Raw genomic sequence first — 18368 nt, 5'->3', positions numbered from 1 at the left:
TATTTTTTCTTGTTTCCGTTCTTCATCTTCCTTTGACTTGCTTATTTTCTTTTTTGCCTTTTCTTTTTTCTTTGATTTTCTATTCTCTTATTCCCTTTTTCTTGTCTTTCTCTCTTTTTCTTTCTTTTTTTCTTTCTTTTTTTCTTTCCTTCTTTCTTTCTTTCGGGGCGGCAGTAGCTCAGGAGGTAGAGCGCTCGTCTTGGGTTTAAGGGATCCCAGTTTGAATCCCGGCTCGTCCGTGTTAGATGTCGAAGTGTCCTTGGGTAAGACACTGAACCCCTAATACCCCCAATAAGCAGGTTAGCGTCTTACATGGCTGCAATACAAGGCCGCTATTGGGAAATGTGGAGCACATTGTAAAGCGCTTTGGGAAGTCATTGACTTGAAAAGCGCTATATAAATGCAAATGATTTCATTTCATTCTTTCTTTCTTTCCTCTCTTCTTTTCTTTTGTCTTTATACATTTCTCCTTCCTTTCCCCCTTTCTATTGTATTCTGTTTTCCTTTCTTGTTTACCCTCTTTGTTTTTTTTTCATTTTTATTCTTTTTCTCCTCTCTTCACAGAAGGGTAGACAAAAACATGAGAAATACAGTGTAGTTTAGTCACTTTAAGTCTCCGTAGTTTTTAATCTCCCTTGTACTTTGTAGCACATGTTTTTGGTTGCACAACACACACAGTGACATCTGTCAAGTAATACGCACTGTTCCTTGAATGTAAATACAGTACAATCTTTGCAAGTTGTATATTCGTTTACTACTAATTGATTGTTTTATTTCTCTATGCATTCTTAATGTAATTCTAAATGATAAGCAAAATACACAATATTACATAGAATGCATTGACACCTCGTGGTCAATATTACACAGTGTCCCTTTAATTAACTGTAAAAAATAAATTCCCAATCAATTGAATACCAAAACATCACAGATAATATATAAACTCACTCTTGTTATGACAGTATTTTTCCCCGACTGTAAAACAACAAAGTGTATGAATGTAAATGATGATTTAAGGCAACCGAGTTCCTTTTGCATACACAATTTGCTTTTCAAATTAGCACAATGTCAACTCCATTTTGAGGTTCACGTCCATCTTAAAGAGCGTTGAAATCCCGTCTTTTCCGGAGGTACCCGAATGCGTCTCCTGAATAGAGCCACGTACTCTGTGACGTTATCGCGTAGTATCGAATGCCGACCGGAAGTAGTTGTTCTGAATCTTCACGGACGCTTCTTTTGTCGCTTTCAAACATTATTTCATTGTTTCCTCCGGAATTTTAATGTTATCATATTCTCTGTTGAATACATTACAAGTGTTGTCACGGATCGTAAACAGCGCGTTACGGTAAGTTAAAATGACGTAATTTAACAACATATGATTTCGTAGGTATTTGAATGCTAAGCGATATCACAGAGCGCAATGTTCAGATGGAAGAGCCACTGGCGATGTTTTTAATCTCTTGTTTCGTCATCGGAAGTAGAAAAGCTTTAGTCTTATCAATAATATTTTATACCGTGTTGAGCAACCAACAAATTTCTAGTCAATCACACGGGTGAACACTCACGTATAAATATTTACTCTCAAAAAACTGTCATATTGATATAATGTACAGTGCTGATGAAATAGTTGGCAGTAGTTTAAGGCTAAACAAATCATATTTTTTCTTTAACATGTTGCAATCTGCAAGGAATCTTAATATGATTTTAGTGCACCATTAATACAAAGTGCCACATGGCTGCTGTAATTTACTAAATAAACAACTTACTTGAGATCATAAACTAAATATTCTGCATACAACAGCTGTCTATTGAGAAAAACTGTCATAGGGCTGTAAATACAGGAAACTAACACGTGTACTCCGTCCAAACAAACTACTGCAACCAAGAGCCAATAGTGTCCACAATAACAAAAAAAATGTATTGAAATGTTTTGAACACAGGTCAAAGTCGTGTGTGGGAGTCTCTGCGACCATGAGGTGACGTTTGTGTGCTTCAAACAACCACACATGGTGGACATATGGCACGGTAACGCATCTACATTTCCTGGCTTATACAGTATGTATGTGCTCAAGACTTTTTTTAACTGGACGTCACATGTCGTTCTGCATGGCAACACCTATTACTTGTTTTTTAAACTTGCAGTTTTTTTAAGTGTTTTACAATTTTTGATCCAAAAATGAAATAATATTAGACAAAGACAGGCAAAAGAGCAGTTCAACATCATATGTAGAAAAAAAAACGACAACATTATACTTCACTAGAAGTGTGGTGCAATGCACTACAGATACGAAGATGTTGCAGATTATGTTTGGGATTAAAAATTGCCAAAGTCGTCTCATCGCTTGTTTGTCACATTCAACTCATTTATCTCCCAAGCATTTTCACAAAGTATAGTGTCCATCGGTGTTTTCTAAACACTGATGCTTGGGTTATCCAGGAGCTTCTAGTGTCTCAAAATTGTCCAAGCGCATCAAGACTCAGTCTTGATGATTTAAGTTTCAACCTTTTTCTTGTACATTCAACAAAATTTAATCCAACTGTAATCTAATCTATCTAAACTACTTTATAAATCCTCGTGCGTGCATGTATGTGATTTATGGGCTCCAAAACAGCGTAACCGATTTTTGTGAAAATTTACACCGTTGTACTTTAGACCTCCGCGGGTCTCACCCCAAATTGCTCTCTCACACCCTCTAGCTGCCATTTTAGGCACCACAGCTCCCGAACCACTGACCACTCCGAGCAGCCAAATTCAATCTTAAATCGGCCCCACAATGCTGGGCCATTTTGCCTGTTTTTCTATAATGGAGCAATTTTGGAGAATTCCCATGAAGCAAGTATCCGTGTATTTCTCTCATTGCTCCAACATAAACAATCCTTGAGCAGTCCCATTCTGAAAATTGTTGTAGTGAAATAATATCTCTGTATTATTTTGTATTGGATATACCTACTTAATTCCATCTTCTCTTACATAATCATTATACCTGTGTTTTGTTGTTTTACAAGGTTTTGTGTTTTATTTGTCTTTTCAGGATCACGTTGTGGTTCCTGCCGGCGTCCTGGTACTGTGGTGTGGCCCCCAGGCAGAAGCTGCTGCTGCTGCTGGTGGCCACCTCCATCCTGGTCCTCCTTGGGACCTACCAGAGTCTTCTGCGGGCCCCCCGCAGACCACATGGGACTCGTTTGAGCAAGTGAGTGAAAGCATGTGTGTACTGTAAGTAAACACAAATGTTCCTGATAAGTTATCAAAACAGATGTGCAGGTGTTTTACTTCACAGGCTTTCTTGTTAAAGATGTTTTTATTTATATTTGATGGCTTAGGCTTTGGTTAATTCCAGGTACCTCTCCAGTGCTGAATCCATGGAGGCCACGGACGTGCAGGACGTGGGTCTTAACTATGGCGTGGTCGTGGACTGCGGCAGCAGCGGCTCTCGTATTTTTGTATATTACTGGCCCCCTCACAATGGAAACCCCCATACGCTACTCGATATTCGGCAGATGAGGGACCTTAACCTGCAACCTGTAGTCAAGAAGATTAAACCGGGTACATTAGAGAAAGAAAACACTTTTCAACATCTGATAGAATCTCATGCCGTGCTTTTCAGCAAAATTTTGCTTCTTTGGTGGCACCCCTTGCAATTAGTTTTTTTCTTTCAGGTATCTCCTCGCTGGCAACCTCGCCGACCAGTGCCAGCGACTACCTGTATCCTCTGCTTAGCTTTGCTGCCACTCACGTGCCCTCCAACAAACATAAAGAGACGCCATTATACATCCTCTGCACAGCCGGCATGAGGCTGTTGCCAGAAAGGTATCATATTTTCAACAGGAGCTGGGTGACTATCCACGTTATCATGCAGCATTATCACACGGCCAAAAATGTTGCTGTTAATCAAATGTAGTGGTCTCAAATAGTGGGGCAGGACCTCCTGGTGGTCTTCTCCCATAGCACTTCACTGCGACCTTAGAGGGAGATGAGAAAAGACCGGTGTGCTTGCTATGTTAAAATTGTTAGCATGGACGAAAAAATAAAGAATAGATCCAACAGAGAGCGTTAAGCCACGGCCACCATAGTTACGGTATTCATAGTTACGCGGAGCAAAAAGGGCGGCTGAAACGACTGGAGCGGCTCTTTAGTCGCTAATTCTGATTGCATAGCCGCATAATTTCTGTTTTGGTATGCAAACTTCTCAAAAGACAGTAGAAAAGGGCCTCAATTATTATATACAAAGTTATATTCATGGCAACAAGGTGTCCAAAGACGCTTATAACCTTGTAATGTTGGCAATCTATGAGGAAGTCATCAGCCCTGTTCCAACTTCACATAGTAATTGATTCAGATTTGTCAGCTCTGACGGACGTTTACTACAAATGTAAAGCAGGGTATGTACACATTGTTTACCTTTGTGTACATAATGGGTTTTAGATATGTCACCTTACATTTTTTGGAGCATCTAATGCTACAAAAGAAGCAACGTTTTCTGTAGGCTGTCTTTGCAGATACCATTATAAGTTCATAACCTATGACGGAACAAAACCATTCCAGAATTTTCAAGGCGTGTCCAGGTTTCTATTTCATGGTAATATGCCAAATTAACGTGGCACGGAGGAGCTGATAGGGTGCCATGTTATAACCAACCCAACAGCAGCGTAAACTTCAATTTAACAAAAATAATACTTACTGTAGAATGAATAAAATTGTTCTGGTTTCCATCAATTGTCTTCACGCTGAGCTGAATGTGAGGGCGAAGGCATGGCTTTATCCACTTCAAATACTTTTCCAAATGAGTTTTTGGCTTAGGAAAAGGGACGAACTTCACCCCTACCAATTGTTCCGGATACGTTACAAGTGCCCCAGACACGTCGTCAAAACATTTTTGATACAAAACACTCTACTTACAAATGTTTTAGGTTACAAAGCTAAATTCATCCGTAAAGGAACCACTGTACAAGCGTATGGATAACATGTGATACAAAGATGGTCGACTTAAATTGGCAGCCACCGGCTGTTCTCATCCTCACGTTCTGATTGGCTGAGAACAAGTGATGTCACTCCTAGCAATTGAGGGCCACTGATCTAATTGTAAGTCTGTTCTATAAATGAGTGCGCAAGGCAAGCATGCACTAACGTGACATGCCTGTAGCGAGGTGTCCCTGTCCTAGAAGTTTTGGCCAGTGGTTATGAAATTGACTCGATCTACGAACTCAGAAATGTGCCGCAGACATGCTAAAAACTCAGCCGACTTTAAAACAAACCAAGTTTTGTAGTCTCGTAAAGTGTTGCCAACTGACTATAAATGGGTCTTAACTAAGCACACTCGGGCAAGCAAGAGGGAGAGAATTATTTTGCAAAAAGCGTCCAGCGTAACTTGAAAAGTGCGGAGGAAGGGAAAGGTCAATGAGATAAGCTATCCTGTTATGAAAATGATGAAGAATTACATTAAAAGCTGACATTTTAGGAGGAACCACATGTATTTGGCCACCCTGTCAAAAAACACATAAGATAAGGAATTATCTTATATCAAAACATGATGGAGTTGCGCACTTGTTACCTGGCAGGATAAGTGACAACACAGTATCCACAATGTATATAATGGGACATTGTGTATTTTTTAACAATATTGCTCTGAATAATGAAACCAAAAATACTTAAACTCTCATTGTATCATAATGTGTATTTAAAAAAAAAAGACTCATAGTTCAAGAAATTTGCTTTATTTGACAACACGAGGACCACCTAGAGCAGGGGTCGGGAACCTATGGCTCGCGAGCCATATATGGCTCTTTCTATGAGTATCTGTGGCTCAGAGACAAATTTGATTGCATGCAAAATTTCTTTATCTTGTTCAATACTTGAGTTGTCTATCCTATTCAGGTACACGCAAAGCCAAACCAAAGCTAAATAACATGATACTACTTCGCAGTATACTGGACTGTCTCAGAAAATTAGAATATTGTGATAAAGTTCTTTATTTTCTGTAATGCAATTAAAAAAACAAAAATGTCATACATTCTGGATTCATTACACATCAACTGAACTATTTCAAGCCTTTTATTATTTTAATATTGCTGAATTTGGCTTACAGCTTAAGAAAACTCAAAAATCCTATCTCAAAATATTAGAATATCATGAAAAAGTATACAAGTAGGCTATTCAACTAATCACCTGAATCATCTAATTAACTCGAAACACCTTGCGAGGGTTTCCTGAGCCTTAAAAACACTCAGCTTGGTTCAGTAAACTAAATCACTGCTGATCTGACTGCTGTCCAGAGGACCATCATTGATACCCTCCATCAGGAGGGTAAGACACAAAAAGAAATTTCTCAAAGAGCAGGCTGTTCACAGAGTGCAGTTTCAAAGCATATCCACAAAAAGTCTGTTGGAAGGGAAAAATGTGGCCGGAAACGCTGCACAACCAAGAGAGATGACCGCAGCCTTAACAAAATTGTGAAGAAGAGCCGCTTCCAGAATTTGAGGGAGCTTCAAAGACAGTGGGCTGAAGCTGGAGTCCAGGTATCAAAAGCCACAGTTCACAGACGTGTCCGGGAAATGGGCTACAATAGCCGTATTCCCATGGTCAAGCCACTTCTGAACTCAAGACAACGGAAGAAGCGTCTGACTTGGGCTATGGAGAAGAAGCACTGGACAGTTGTAGAGTGGTCCAAAGTCCTCTTTTCAGACGAAAGCAAGTTTTGCATTTCATTTGGAAGTCAAGGCGCCAGAGTCTGGAGAAAGGCTGGAGAGGAGCAAAATCCAAGTTGCTTGAAATCCAGTGTGAAGTTCCCACAGTCAGCAATGGTTTGGGGAGCCATGTCAGCTGCTGGTGTTGGTCCACTGTGTTTCATCAAGTCCAGAGTAAATGCAACTGTGTACCAAGAGATTTTAGAGCACTACATGCTTCCATCTGCTGAAAAGCTCTATGGAGATGAGTATTTCATTTTCCAGCATGATCTGGCACCTGCCCACAGTGCCAAAACCACCAGTAACTGGTGCACTGACCATGGCATCACTGTCCTTGATTGGCCTGCTAATTCCCCTGACCTGAACCCCATCGAGAATTTGTGGGGTATAGTTAAGAAGAAGATGAAAGACACCAGACCTACAAATGCAAATGAGCTGAAGGCCGCTATCGAAGCATCCTGGGCATCAATAACACCTCAGCAATGCCACAGGCTGATTGCCTCCATGCCACGCCGGATTGATGCAGTAATCCGTGCAAAAGGATTCCCAACCAAGTACTGAGTGCATCAATGGACATTTTCAAATGTTTGATTTAGTTTTGCTGTTATGAAATTATTTTTTTTACTTGGTCTGAGGAAGTATTCTAATATTTTGAGATAGGATTTTTGAGTTTTTTTCAGCTGTAAGCCAAAATCAGCAATATTCAAATAATAAAAGGCTTGAAATAGTTCAGTTGATGTGTAATGAATCCAGAATGTATGACATTTTTGTTTTTTTAATTGTATTACAGAAAATAAAGAACTTTATCACAATATTCTAATTTTCTGAGACAGTCCAGTATATATAGGGCACGTTTTTCACTACAATTTACAGTCAAGGTGTCACACAAAAAGCGGGAAAAAAAACTCGTTTTGGCTGTACAACGCTAAAGAATCCTTTATATAAAAGTTCACTATATAATCTGTGTTCAGATACCTTATGATGAATCCACAGAACTGTAAATAGGCCAAAACACCGGAAGAGAACTTAGTCATTTGATTGGGTGAGTGGGAGGGATGGGTGGAGCTATGCAAAAAGTGCAAGCACTCCCTCCCATCTCTCGCCCTATGCCGTCTGCGCCAAAAGTGAGCTCATCAGGCTCCCTATTTGCAGAATGTTGTGACGTTTTTACACAATAACTGCTTGCATCTGGTTTTGAAACCAATATGTATGAAAAAAGGGTCAAAAGGAGTTTAACCGATCTTGAGTAATTGCAAGAAAGAGACAAGTTTAAAGTGCTATGTTTGTTGATTTTGGGACAGGGGCTCTGGCATTATTCTCTTTTCATAATTTTTATCAAATCATCAAAAATAAATGTGCTGAAGACTAAGCTTTAGTCTGGGGCGCGGGTTTAGCAATTTAGTAAATTTGTCTCATAATATATGGTGTGGCTCTTTCCCAAAATAAAATTTTTTTTGCTTTTATGGCTCTTTGAGTCAAAAAGGTTCCCGACCCCTGACCTAGAGGGAGCTGACATAATTTTCTCCCATCTTGCTGCTACTGGTACCCAATAAACAAAAAGCTTGTGAAAGAATGGGCAAAAAAAGTCGAAAAATTGAGCAGTTTGGTTATGTTGAAGTCTACGTAGTTTGTATTCTTTGTGCTCTTTAGCACTCACTTTCAGTTGCATGACACAATGCAGCGACATCTAGCGGACAAATAAAACTTGTCACTATTTGTCCTGAAGCCAACAGGCTGCCATCTTGGACGACCTGGTGAATGACATTCCTCTGGACTTTGACTTCCTGTTTTCCCACTCCCATGCGGAAGTCATCTCCGGGAAGCAGGAAGGTGAGCTGATAATTCTTTTAACGTATTCGGGAAAAAGCAAAGGCATGCAGGCACTAAGGTGTTTTCGTGTTTGTTCCGAGGTGTTTATGCTTGGATCGGCATCAACTTCGTGTTAGGCCGCTTTGACCACGCAGATGATGGTGAGGAACGCTGCACATGCCGCCACCATCATTAATTTTAGGTGTAAAAACTCAAGTTTGTCCTTTTCCGCGGCACAGACGACGCCAAGGTGGAAGTGACCACTGGCTCCCAAAACCAGCAACCAATCAGCCGTCGCCGCACGGTGGGCATCATGGACATGGGTGGAGCCTCGCTCCAAATCGCTTATGAGGTGCCTGGCGCCATCACCTTCAGTTCGCCGCAAGAGGTAAGAGTGACTGATTTGCTGTAACTAACCAGTAGCGTAATTAGAGGTAATGACATTCTTAAACATGCATAAGGTTAGGAAAAAGTATTTGTTTTTTTGCATTATATATATATAAATATATATATTTTGTTATTATTTTTTTATATGTGTACTCTTAAATATTTTCTAAAGTAATGCATTTTGAAGACAGCATGTCTTGTCTTTGTCCTCCTGAGCTGTGACATCATCGGAGGAACATCACCGTAGCAAGCCAGATGATATATTGTTTTACGTGTTTATTAGTCGAAAACAGGTTTCAAGTGTTTTAAGTGAAGTCTGGGTGGTTTTGGTGGGGATTCCCTAGGCGTTGCAGGGTAGATGCAGTAATGGTATAACAAAGAGTTGGCAGCCAAAAACAAGGTAACTGGCAAAAAAAATACATTGAAAGCTCCCAACGGGGGGCTGGGGCTGACTCGGACCGATCAACGAAAGGCGCCTGCTCCAAGAAGAAAAAACGCAAGTCAGCCGCCCAAAAAACACGCAGTGAGCAGCCAGGCTAACCGGGAACCAACAAACAAAAGCGTCAACGGGTTCGGCGAAAAAGGCAAAGCTGGCTGGGAACAGACCAAAAAACAAAGCAAAACCGCCACTAACGCTAGGCTAGTCGGCCAAACAAACACACGGTGGTCAGCCTACGAGCACCAATTTGGAACCAAAAAAAAAGGGAAAGCCCTCGGCAGCCCCGTTGCTAACGAGGTGCTAGTTGCACAAATTTTTACATCTGTGGCACACGCAGAGAAAAACACAAAAGAAAAGCCAAAATCGCCTACCTAAAAGGAAGTGAAGGCAAACAAGTGGCAGGTTTACAAACCCCATGCAACCATGTAAAAAGAAAATTTCTGTTTGTGAATACATTGAAGCCATAACTTGAGCCATTTGTGTTGCTTCAGGAGGAGGCGGGCAAGAGCGTCCTTGCCGAGTTCAACCTGGGCTGCGACGTGGAGCACACGCAGCACGTGTACCGTGTTTACGTCACCACTTTCTTGGGCTTTGGCGGCAACTTGGCCCGACAGCGCTACGAGCAAGCCATCATCAACAGGACGCTCGACAACAACAGGTAATATCTAATTCAGATAACAATAGGAAAATACATTTGTAATGTTATCTTTGTGTTGGCTATTACTGTGGTTGGTAACCATTGAGGCGAAGACCGTGGGCTATTTGGTACTGGGCCGCTCAGAAAGAAAATAAAGTTGCCCTTGCGGTTTTTTATACTGTATTTAGTCGTGTACACACGCAGTTATTTTATACCTATAAAAGCCTCAACGTTTGTGGGGTTTAACAGTGTTAAATCGCCGTATTTAAGCAAGGATTGATCAGTCAACAAATGTCGGCAACCACTTTTGCTTAACATTGGTGCCGTGGGAATTGAACATATTCAAAATTGAGATTCACAGTACAAATTAAACAGCTTGTGTAATAAGAATTTTGAAAGCAAAGCAAATGATATGGCACTTAAATTTAGATGACAATGCATTGAAAAATAAGTGTTATACAAAGGGGTTTGAAAGCTTGTTTTTTGTAATTTCTGATTTGAATAATCAGTCAACCACAAGAACCCGATGTAATTACACCTAATCAAACATATTCAACTGTTGCCCGGCCCAAGCAAGAATCCGATCATTATTAGATACTTTTATATTCAGTCCTGTGTGTTTCCATGTCAATGTAATCTGCCTCCAGGGGTCTGTGAAATCCGACCAGGTAAAGACTTTTGAGCATCTTTTCATCTTCTGACTGGTCGGTCGGCCTTTGTGATGGTTTTGCTACGCATTAACTGCTAGTAACAGATCTTGTTTGGTGATGCCGCTTTAGGTTCCTGAGCGCACAAATGGGCCTGAGTGAGAACAAACCCTACCTGGACCCCTGCCTACCCATGGCCTTGTCCCATTCGCTGGGCCAAGACAACCGCACCGTGCACCTTCGAGGACAGGGAGACTGGAGCCGCTGCCTGCAGGCCATCCAGCCCTTCCTCGGTCTCCGCAACGGCACTATGACAGCAACTGGGGGCGTCTATCAGGTAAAGCAAAGGCTGTATATTTTACAACTGTCTGTCACAAGCAGGTTGCATAATTGATGAGCCCATATTAATTTTTTTTTTTCCTGTTTTTAGGCACCCATCAACTTCAGCAACAGTGAGTTTTATGGATTTTCTGAGTTTTACTACTGCATGGAGGACGTGCTGCGCATAGGCGGACAGTACGACAGCAATAAATACGCCAAGGCTGCCAAGGTATGTATAGACTAGTGATGTGCAGTCATGTTAGGCAGGTGAGGTACATTATATTATGAATATTATTAATACAAATAGTATTACAGTGCTGAGCGTCTTTAAATGCAGTGTGAGGCACGTGATTATGTTGCCTCGTGGCAGAGGGCGATAGTGAGACCAAGGGTCCTGATTTGGTGCAACCTCACCCCTAAATACAGACGCTCCCCTACTTACGGCCATTCGACTTAAGTAAAACGGTAGATACGAACATTTTTTCGGGATGTCGAAAAATATTCGGACACTGCTGTAAGTTAGTTTTTGTATTGTGTGAACATTTTTCCGAGTACAGGACAGTACTGTAGTGCTTCTTTCCTCCACCATCGGCGTGTGGCGCCATGAGAGGTCACCCAGCATCCACCCGGAAGTGGAAAATTCCGCTTCATCTTCCTAGTTCGTGTGTGAACATCTCTCTTCAACCTGCTCATAATCCCACCGCTGCCACCAATGTAGTGTGTCGCTTTGTGTGGGTAATGCCCCTCGTTCATGAAAAAATACACTTACGGTCTCTTTGGAAAGCGACAACCGTCAGCACCCGTCTATTGGAAACACACTGAACTATCTCCAAAACAAAACTCTCGCAACATACTTTGCTCTTCTGACATCAATCATGTGCACCTCATATTCTACACCTACACGATCTCCAGCGCGCTAAGAACTTTGAGATTTTTATCGTTTAATGTCTCGGGCATCCATTCAATATGGTTGGTGTATAGTGTAAAGAAGAGGCGAGCTGTTTCTTTTGAAATGAAAGTCGAATAAGAAGGGCTTGATGCGGTCGAGAAAATGGTCGGAACGCTTTTTTTCGGACACTTTGACCACTGAGGAGGACCTCTTGAAGCGTGTCTTCCAAAAGTAAGTTAAAGTTAACTTTATATATCTTTATAAAGCAAATGTATATTTTTCAGTGCAAAACTACAGGTTACGTATACAAGCCTTAAACATACTTCTATAAACCTTAAACATACAAAATATAGCACTGAAGAAACTTACGAACGAATTCAACTTACGAACAATCGTCCGGAACCAAACTCGTTCTTAAGTCAGGCAGCATCTGTAATAAAATAAGTGATAGCATGAGCAAGTTAAGTCACATTAATGTCACAAAAAGTCTCAAAAGTGCTTCACAGCTCACCATTTAAACACCCCCTGATTTGAATCTTACATGAGGGCAAGGTATAATTCAAAAGACTTTTTCTGAGGTTCCTTCAAATGGAAATGATGCCCTGTATTTTATTTTGAATCATCAGCGTTCTAAACTGACTGGCATTAGTGTGCTTGTCTTCTAAAAGGCTAGCAAAGAACGTTAATACTGTTGTGACAAAAGGAGGTTTACTATAATCATCCTAGATGTATACAAGTAAACTAGCAGCATAAATGGGCAAACCGCATCTGATATGCCACAGGTAACAGGTAGTTGTCCTAGTAATACACAAAATTGTCCAATGAATGTTCACTAACATCATTTAGTGGTAGAAACCAGTAATACTAATAAAAGTCATGTCATCCAGTTTTTTTTTCTTTTTGATGCTTTCATTCAAAATGATCAGTATTTAATGTATAACTGCCGGGCAGAAACGGCATCATATTTTTCAGATTTAGTCATATAATGTGAATTAGTGACGTGCAATCCGGGGAGGCAGGAGAAGATGTGACTCACCTGTCATCATAGTATAAAATTAAAAATATATTAAGTCAAAATTTCTATTCAGTGTTGAAGTTCTTTCTCACGTCATCATTTTTGGTTCATCTTTTTGAAAATTGCTGAATGTCTGAATTTAATTTTGAATAGTATTAATAAATTTGTTATTACTGTGCTGAATGTCTGCATAGGCATAGTGATGCACACAATTCTCTTGCCTCGCGGCACTGGGCGATAGTAAAACAAATTATTCTGATTTGCCACACACCTGAGCCCCAAACTATAGAATTGGTGATAGTATTTTCCATAGTGCAGTGGTTAGCATATTCGCCTAACAATCAAAAGGCTCCCGTTTCGAGACTGGGTGGAAACATGTTGGCCTGGAGAGGGTTGCCCAAGACACACCACAGAAAAGGGTGCCGCAACAACACTTGAGGTTAAGGGATCCAACAAACCAACCAATCAAGCATTGGCAAGCCATCTATTATTTTTTTTCTCGTTGCATTGACTTTTTTCATAATGGAGGATTACCGAAAAAATTAGCAGCATATAATCTTCATTTATAACTACTGGTAAGGCTTTACTTTTTTTCTATGCTACAGTTAATATATTGCATTCTTGTTCTGCCAATCAAATGATGAACAAGATGTAGGTTAATTTTTAGGTTAATCTGACTGCCTCACCAGACGCCAACCTCACTGCACGTCATTGGTATACACCTACCTTTTAGAACAGCGGTCAGAAACGTTTTTGACGCAAAGAGCCATAACAGCAAAAATATTTCATGACAAATTAGAAAAGCCACACCATATTTATTAATACCTTAATTACTTTCCTAAACAATGGTTCAAAACAAGGTGCAAGCAAAGTTATTTTGTAAAAAGGTCACATAATATTGCAAACGATAAGGATATCGTCGCGTTAACCTTTGGCATGGACTGCACTGAGCGAGAGAGAGAAGGGAGTGCCTTGTGCTGTGCGCAGAGATCCGCCCACCCCTACCTCACACCCAATCAAATTGCTCCTATTGGTTTGCTGGTGTTTTCGGATATTTGCAGTTTGTTCTGTGGGCCATCGTCATAAAGTATCTCAATAGCGAGCAAACATACAAAGTTTAATGAGCTTTCAATGAAAGGGTTTCTTATCATCCTATTGCGAAACGGAGAATGTTGTGACTGTAAACTGTAGTTAAGAATGTGCCCTATATATACTGGACTGAACCAAGGTGATTACAGCGTTGTTTAGGCTTGGCGTATACCAAAGTTGGGTTGAAAAAACGCTCGATCAGCAACCCCAGAGTGAAATGTGCAGCAGTTAAATTTGATCTTTGAGCTGTATGTACTCATGAAAATAGTCATTTATGACTGGCGAGCTATAGGTTCCCAACCTTTGTTTTAGAAGAGAAAAAAAAGGGTTTATTTTCCTCTGTGTGCACAATGTAGGACTTCTGCGCCACCAATTGGTCGATACTAAAACAGCGTCTGGATAAGAAGCTTTTCTCCCAGCAGGCTGACATCGAGCGACTCAAGTACTTTTTTTCTTTAATTTCGTTCAAGAGAAAAAAACGGCAACTCCAAAACACAATGTGTATTTTTGCGGTGTCTACTTCTTTAGGTTTCAATGCTTCAAGTCGGCGTGGATGTTTCAGGTTCTGCACGCCGGCTTCCGTTTCCCCAGCGATTATCGAAGTTTGAGGACTGCACAGCTGGTTTACGACAAGGAAGTGCAATGGACGCTGGGCGCCATCTTGTACAAGACGCGATTCCTGCCACTCAGGTAGGCAAAAAGGTTTTTGGGATCGTCGGGCCAAATCTTGATCCTTGAAGGGCTCTTGGAAAGACGGATGCGAAAAAACTGTCGGATCATTTTACTTAATTCAAACGGTATTTTTTTCTCATTTTCCCATCAATAACATGTTATATATAATTGAATATACCGCCGTGCCGTGAAAAAGTATTAGCCCCCTTCTTGAATTCTCTGTTTTTTGTATAAATGTCACTCATAAAGGTTTCAGATCAGCAAATCAATTTAAATATCACACAGAGACAACCCAAGGAAATAACAAAATTCAGGTTTTAAATGTGGATTCCATTAAGGTGAAAAAAATTCAAACCTATGTGAAAAAGTATTTAACCCCTTCACCTCATAGCGAGTTGGGCCACCTTTGGTAGCGATAACAAAAAATCAAATATTTACGATAATTGGTAACATGTTTTTCGCAACACTGTGGAGGGATTTTGGCCCACTCTTCTCTGCAAAATTGTTTCAAATCTGCCACAGTGGAGGGTTTTTCGAGCCTGAATTTCCCGTTTAAGGTCACACCACAGCATCTCAATTGGATTTAAATCCGGACCTTGACTCGGCCACTTCAGAACCTCCATAATTTTTTTGGGAGCCATTCGGAAGTGGACTTGCCGCCTTGGTTTGGATCTTGAGGGAAAACTTATCTAACTGATGAACACAACTTTCCTGTATTTTAACTTTATTGGAGCTTGGTTTTTTGTAAAAATAGTCATATAAATAAAAGCTGGAAAAAATCCAACCTTTTCTATTTTTATATCTATGCTCATTTTATACATTTTTCTTATTCTACTAAAAAATATTTCTGAGACAAACTGAAAGATAATGAGAATATATGCTAGCAGTACAGTAAATTTTACTTTTAAAAAATATTATATATTAAACCACAAGATAGAATTATTATATATTTTTCAACCTTTTTTTTCAAATTGGACGTTTTGCAGTGAGCTAAAAATACGCTGTTAGAATAAAAAACCCTGCAGATTTTCTGTGTTTTGCCGGGCATGGGGTCTTTTTTTAACAATCTGAAATTGAAATAAACAGTGCAGTCTCCAATTGAACAAATAAAATGTCACTTTGGGTAGGCTTCTTTGCCAGCACCACCCTAAACAATCACACTAGACTGTGAATATTTATATATATATATATATATATATATATATAACATATATATATATATATATATATATATATATATACACACACACAGACGTTGCTCTACTTACAAACGAGATACGTTCCGGAGGATCGTTTGTAAGTTGCTTTAGTGGTATATTTTGTATGTTTAGGGCTTGTATAAGTAACTTGTATTGTTTTGTACTAAAAAAATAAACATTTCATAAACTGATATGCTCTGTAAAGATAAAGTGAAGTTTAATTTACTTTTGGAAGATGAGCTTCAAGTGTTAGGCGACGTCCTCCTTCATGGTAAAATATGGCTGAAAAAAGCGTTCCGACCATTTTCTCAACCTCTTCAAGCTTTCTTATTCCACTTTTATTTGAAAAGAAACGGCTCGCTTCTTCCTTACACTTTACACCAACTATATTGAATGGATGCATGAGATATTAAACAATAAAAATGTCAAAGTGCGCTGGAGATACAGTATGGAATGTTTACACACGAACTAGGAAGAGGAAGCGAATTTTTTTGACTTCCCGTTGATGCTGGGTGACCAAGCACTACCTTGTAAATATTTTTGCCCATTTATTTTAACATTCTTATCTTATAGTCTATATTACATGTTTATCCTGGAGTGCCATGTCTAACCTTGTAATTATTTGTCACTGTCTTATCACTGATACTATATTTTTAAATTGCATGCACGAATACTCACTTTACAATCCAATTTCATGCTCAGGGATCTCCAGCAGGAGGCTTTGCGCCAGAGCCACCCCAGCTGGCTTCGAGCTTCCTTCGTGTACAACCACCATCTGTTCTCCCTGTGCCTGTTGGTGGTGGTGTTGGCCATTTTGCTCTACATTCTTCGTCTGAGACGCATTCACCAGCGAGAAAAGCGGCAGGCCGACACGCTGGACATGCTCTGGGCCGACGAAGGAGAGGTGCTCATACCCTAAAAATGGCGATTAGGATACTGGTATGGCGAACTGCAATAGTTATGAGGAACTTCTCATCGTGTCGAGATACTTGATGAACAAATCCTGATCAGTCAGATTCCAGTTTGGGCTTTTCTGATTTCCGTCATTATCCTGTTCTACTTGAATGATTCCCTCGTTAACATGCCGCAGATTGGTTGGATGTTCATTTCGACTAATTAATTCATGAACATAAATTGGTCTATTAATCTTTAGGAATGTTTATAAATTGGTGATTGATCACTGTGCTGCCTGCTTGCAAGGTTTAGTCAAAGTGGACTACGAGGCCAGGCAGGGAGTGTGTCGCCCATAAGGCAATTGTTTTTCTTAAATAAATTAATGTGTTTAAAATATAATGCAAGGCTTAAAACATGTGTGTTCAGTAAGAAGTGCGATACATAAATATATGCTTATTCGAGCTTTAAGTTCAAAAGTGTAGCAAAATATTACTCTTTCTGGATTCCCCGCATCACTTCCTGTTCCATCAGCTCAACATAAACAAAGACAGGACTATTGCATGCCAAGCCATCCCCATCCATGTGTAAGGATTAACAAGGCAATGCCTTTTCACTGCAGTGTCATCAAGCTAAGCTATCAAAGAAGGAACGTGACCACAGGGAACGTGTTATAGGAGCTTTCATTTTTCCTGATGGTGAAATCTGCAACAATACAATACAGTGCATTGAGAATAAACCTTACAACTGTCTGAGCTATTAAAAATATATAGTTGTTTATACTATTACAAGATATATTTTTATTTTGTTTATACATCTTATAATCACTTTAAGAAATTTACAGCATTGCCTCGCCAATCCTAAATAAATGCCTTATCAGCAACACTCTGCCAGGCCTGGTACTCCGCTATAACTTAACCTTGCAAGCAGGCAACACAATGTGGCCCTTTTTTGGGAATAACTCGTTTAATACTGTAAAAATGTACGTAACGTGTTTATACACCTTTTAAGTTGGTAAGAATTCTGCGTTGGTAAATCCTGCCTAAGTAAAATGATCTCTTATACATTTCACAATATTGATTCTTTTTTAATTAGTTGATTATAATAAGAATGACAATACTTCTGAGCAACACACAATTGTAAAATATACTTCAAATATAAACAGCTGCATGGTTAATTATTCTTATTATTATTCAGTGACGTTCAGTGAGGTTCCTGTCTGGTGAGGACCAGTCGGATTTACAAATAAATGAACCCTACATCTTGTTCACCATTCGGTTGGCTGAGCAAGAAAGCACGAAATATACTGTGGCATTTGAAATTAAATGCTGTTTTTCTCTATGCAGTGCTCCTTTATTAATAACATTAACAGATAGGTTATTCTCAATTGTGGAAAAAAAAAGGTTGATGCATCGAGAAAAAAAACTAATGGACGGTTTGACTTCCTGTTAGCTTGCTAACACTATCACTAATTCTATTGTTTGGGGCTGAGGTGTGCGCCACATCAAAATCCTGTCTCACTATCGCCCTCTTCCATGAGGCAAGAGAATTGAGCGTCTCACCTTGCATCTGCAGACGCTCAGCACATTGATATACTACCTACTAATTGTATTAATAGTCATCATATCTGAAAATCTTTCACTTTTGAAAAAGAATAGTTCAAATTTGTGAAGGAACTTAAACCATTATATATAT

The 18368-nt window shown here is 39.8% G+C and overlaps 1 protein-coding gene across 2 annotated transcripts in view; it reads left to right on the top strand.

The window, feature by feature from the left end:
• Nucleotides 1–18368, top strand: part of LOC148361460 (ectonucleoside triphosphate diphosphohydrolase 7-like) — a 19808-nt gene extending 1440 nt beyond the window's left edge. The window contains exons 1-14 of one of the 2 annotated variants that reach the window (XM_088342148.1): nucleotides 1161–1342; nucleotides 1938–2022; nucleotides 3030–3188; nucleotides 3336–3541; nucleotides 3655–3805; nucleotides 8405–8508; nucleotides 8589–8648; nucleotides 8727–8875; nucleotides 9805–9971; nucleotides 10730–10934; nucleotides 11028–11147; nucleotides 14268–14353; nucleotides 14440–14601; nucleotides 16485–18368. In XM_088342148.1, coding sequence (XP_088198274.1) covers nucleotides 2015–2022; nucleotides 3030–3188; nucleotides 3336–3541; nucleotides 3655–3805; nucleotides 8405–8508; nucleotides 8589–8648; nucleotides 8727–8875; nucleotides 9805–9971; nucleotides 10730–10934; nucleotides 11028–11147; nucleotides 14268–14353; nucleotides 14440–14601; nucleotides 16485–16701 — 1794 coding nt within the window. In that variant the 5' untranslated portion in view covers nucleotides 1161–1342; nucleotides 1938–2014 and the 3' untranslated portion in view covers nucleotides 16702–18368. Of the gene's footprint in view, nucleotides 1–1160; nucleotides 1343–1937; nucleotides 2023–3029; nucleotides 3189–3335; nucleotides 3542–3654; nucleotides 3806–8404; nucleotides 8509–8588; nucleotides 8649–8726; nucleotides 8876–9804; nucleotides 9972–10729; nucleotides 10935–11027; nucleotides 11148–14267; nucleotides 14354–14439; nucleotides 14602–16484 lie in introns of those variants that run through there. The other variant, XM_088342149.1, reaches the window with a different exon arrangement.

Source organism: Urocampus carinirostris, chromosome 8 (genome assembly GCF_059441175.1).
Source record: "Urocampus carinirostris isolate Australia breed hairy pipefish chromosome 8, RoL_Ucar_1.0, whole genome shotgun sequence".
Classification (NCBI taxonomy): Eukaryota; Metazoa; Chordata; class Actinopteri; order Syngnathiformes; family Syngnathidae; genus Urocampus; species Urocampus carinirostris.
Note: the sequence above shows the minus strand (reverse complement) of the source record. Positions and strands in the feature narration are given on the sequence as shown.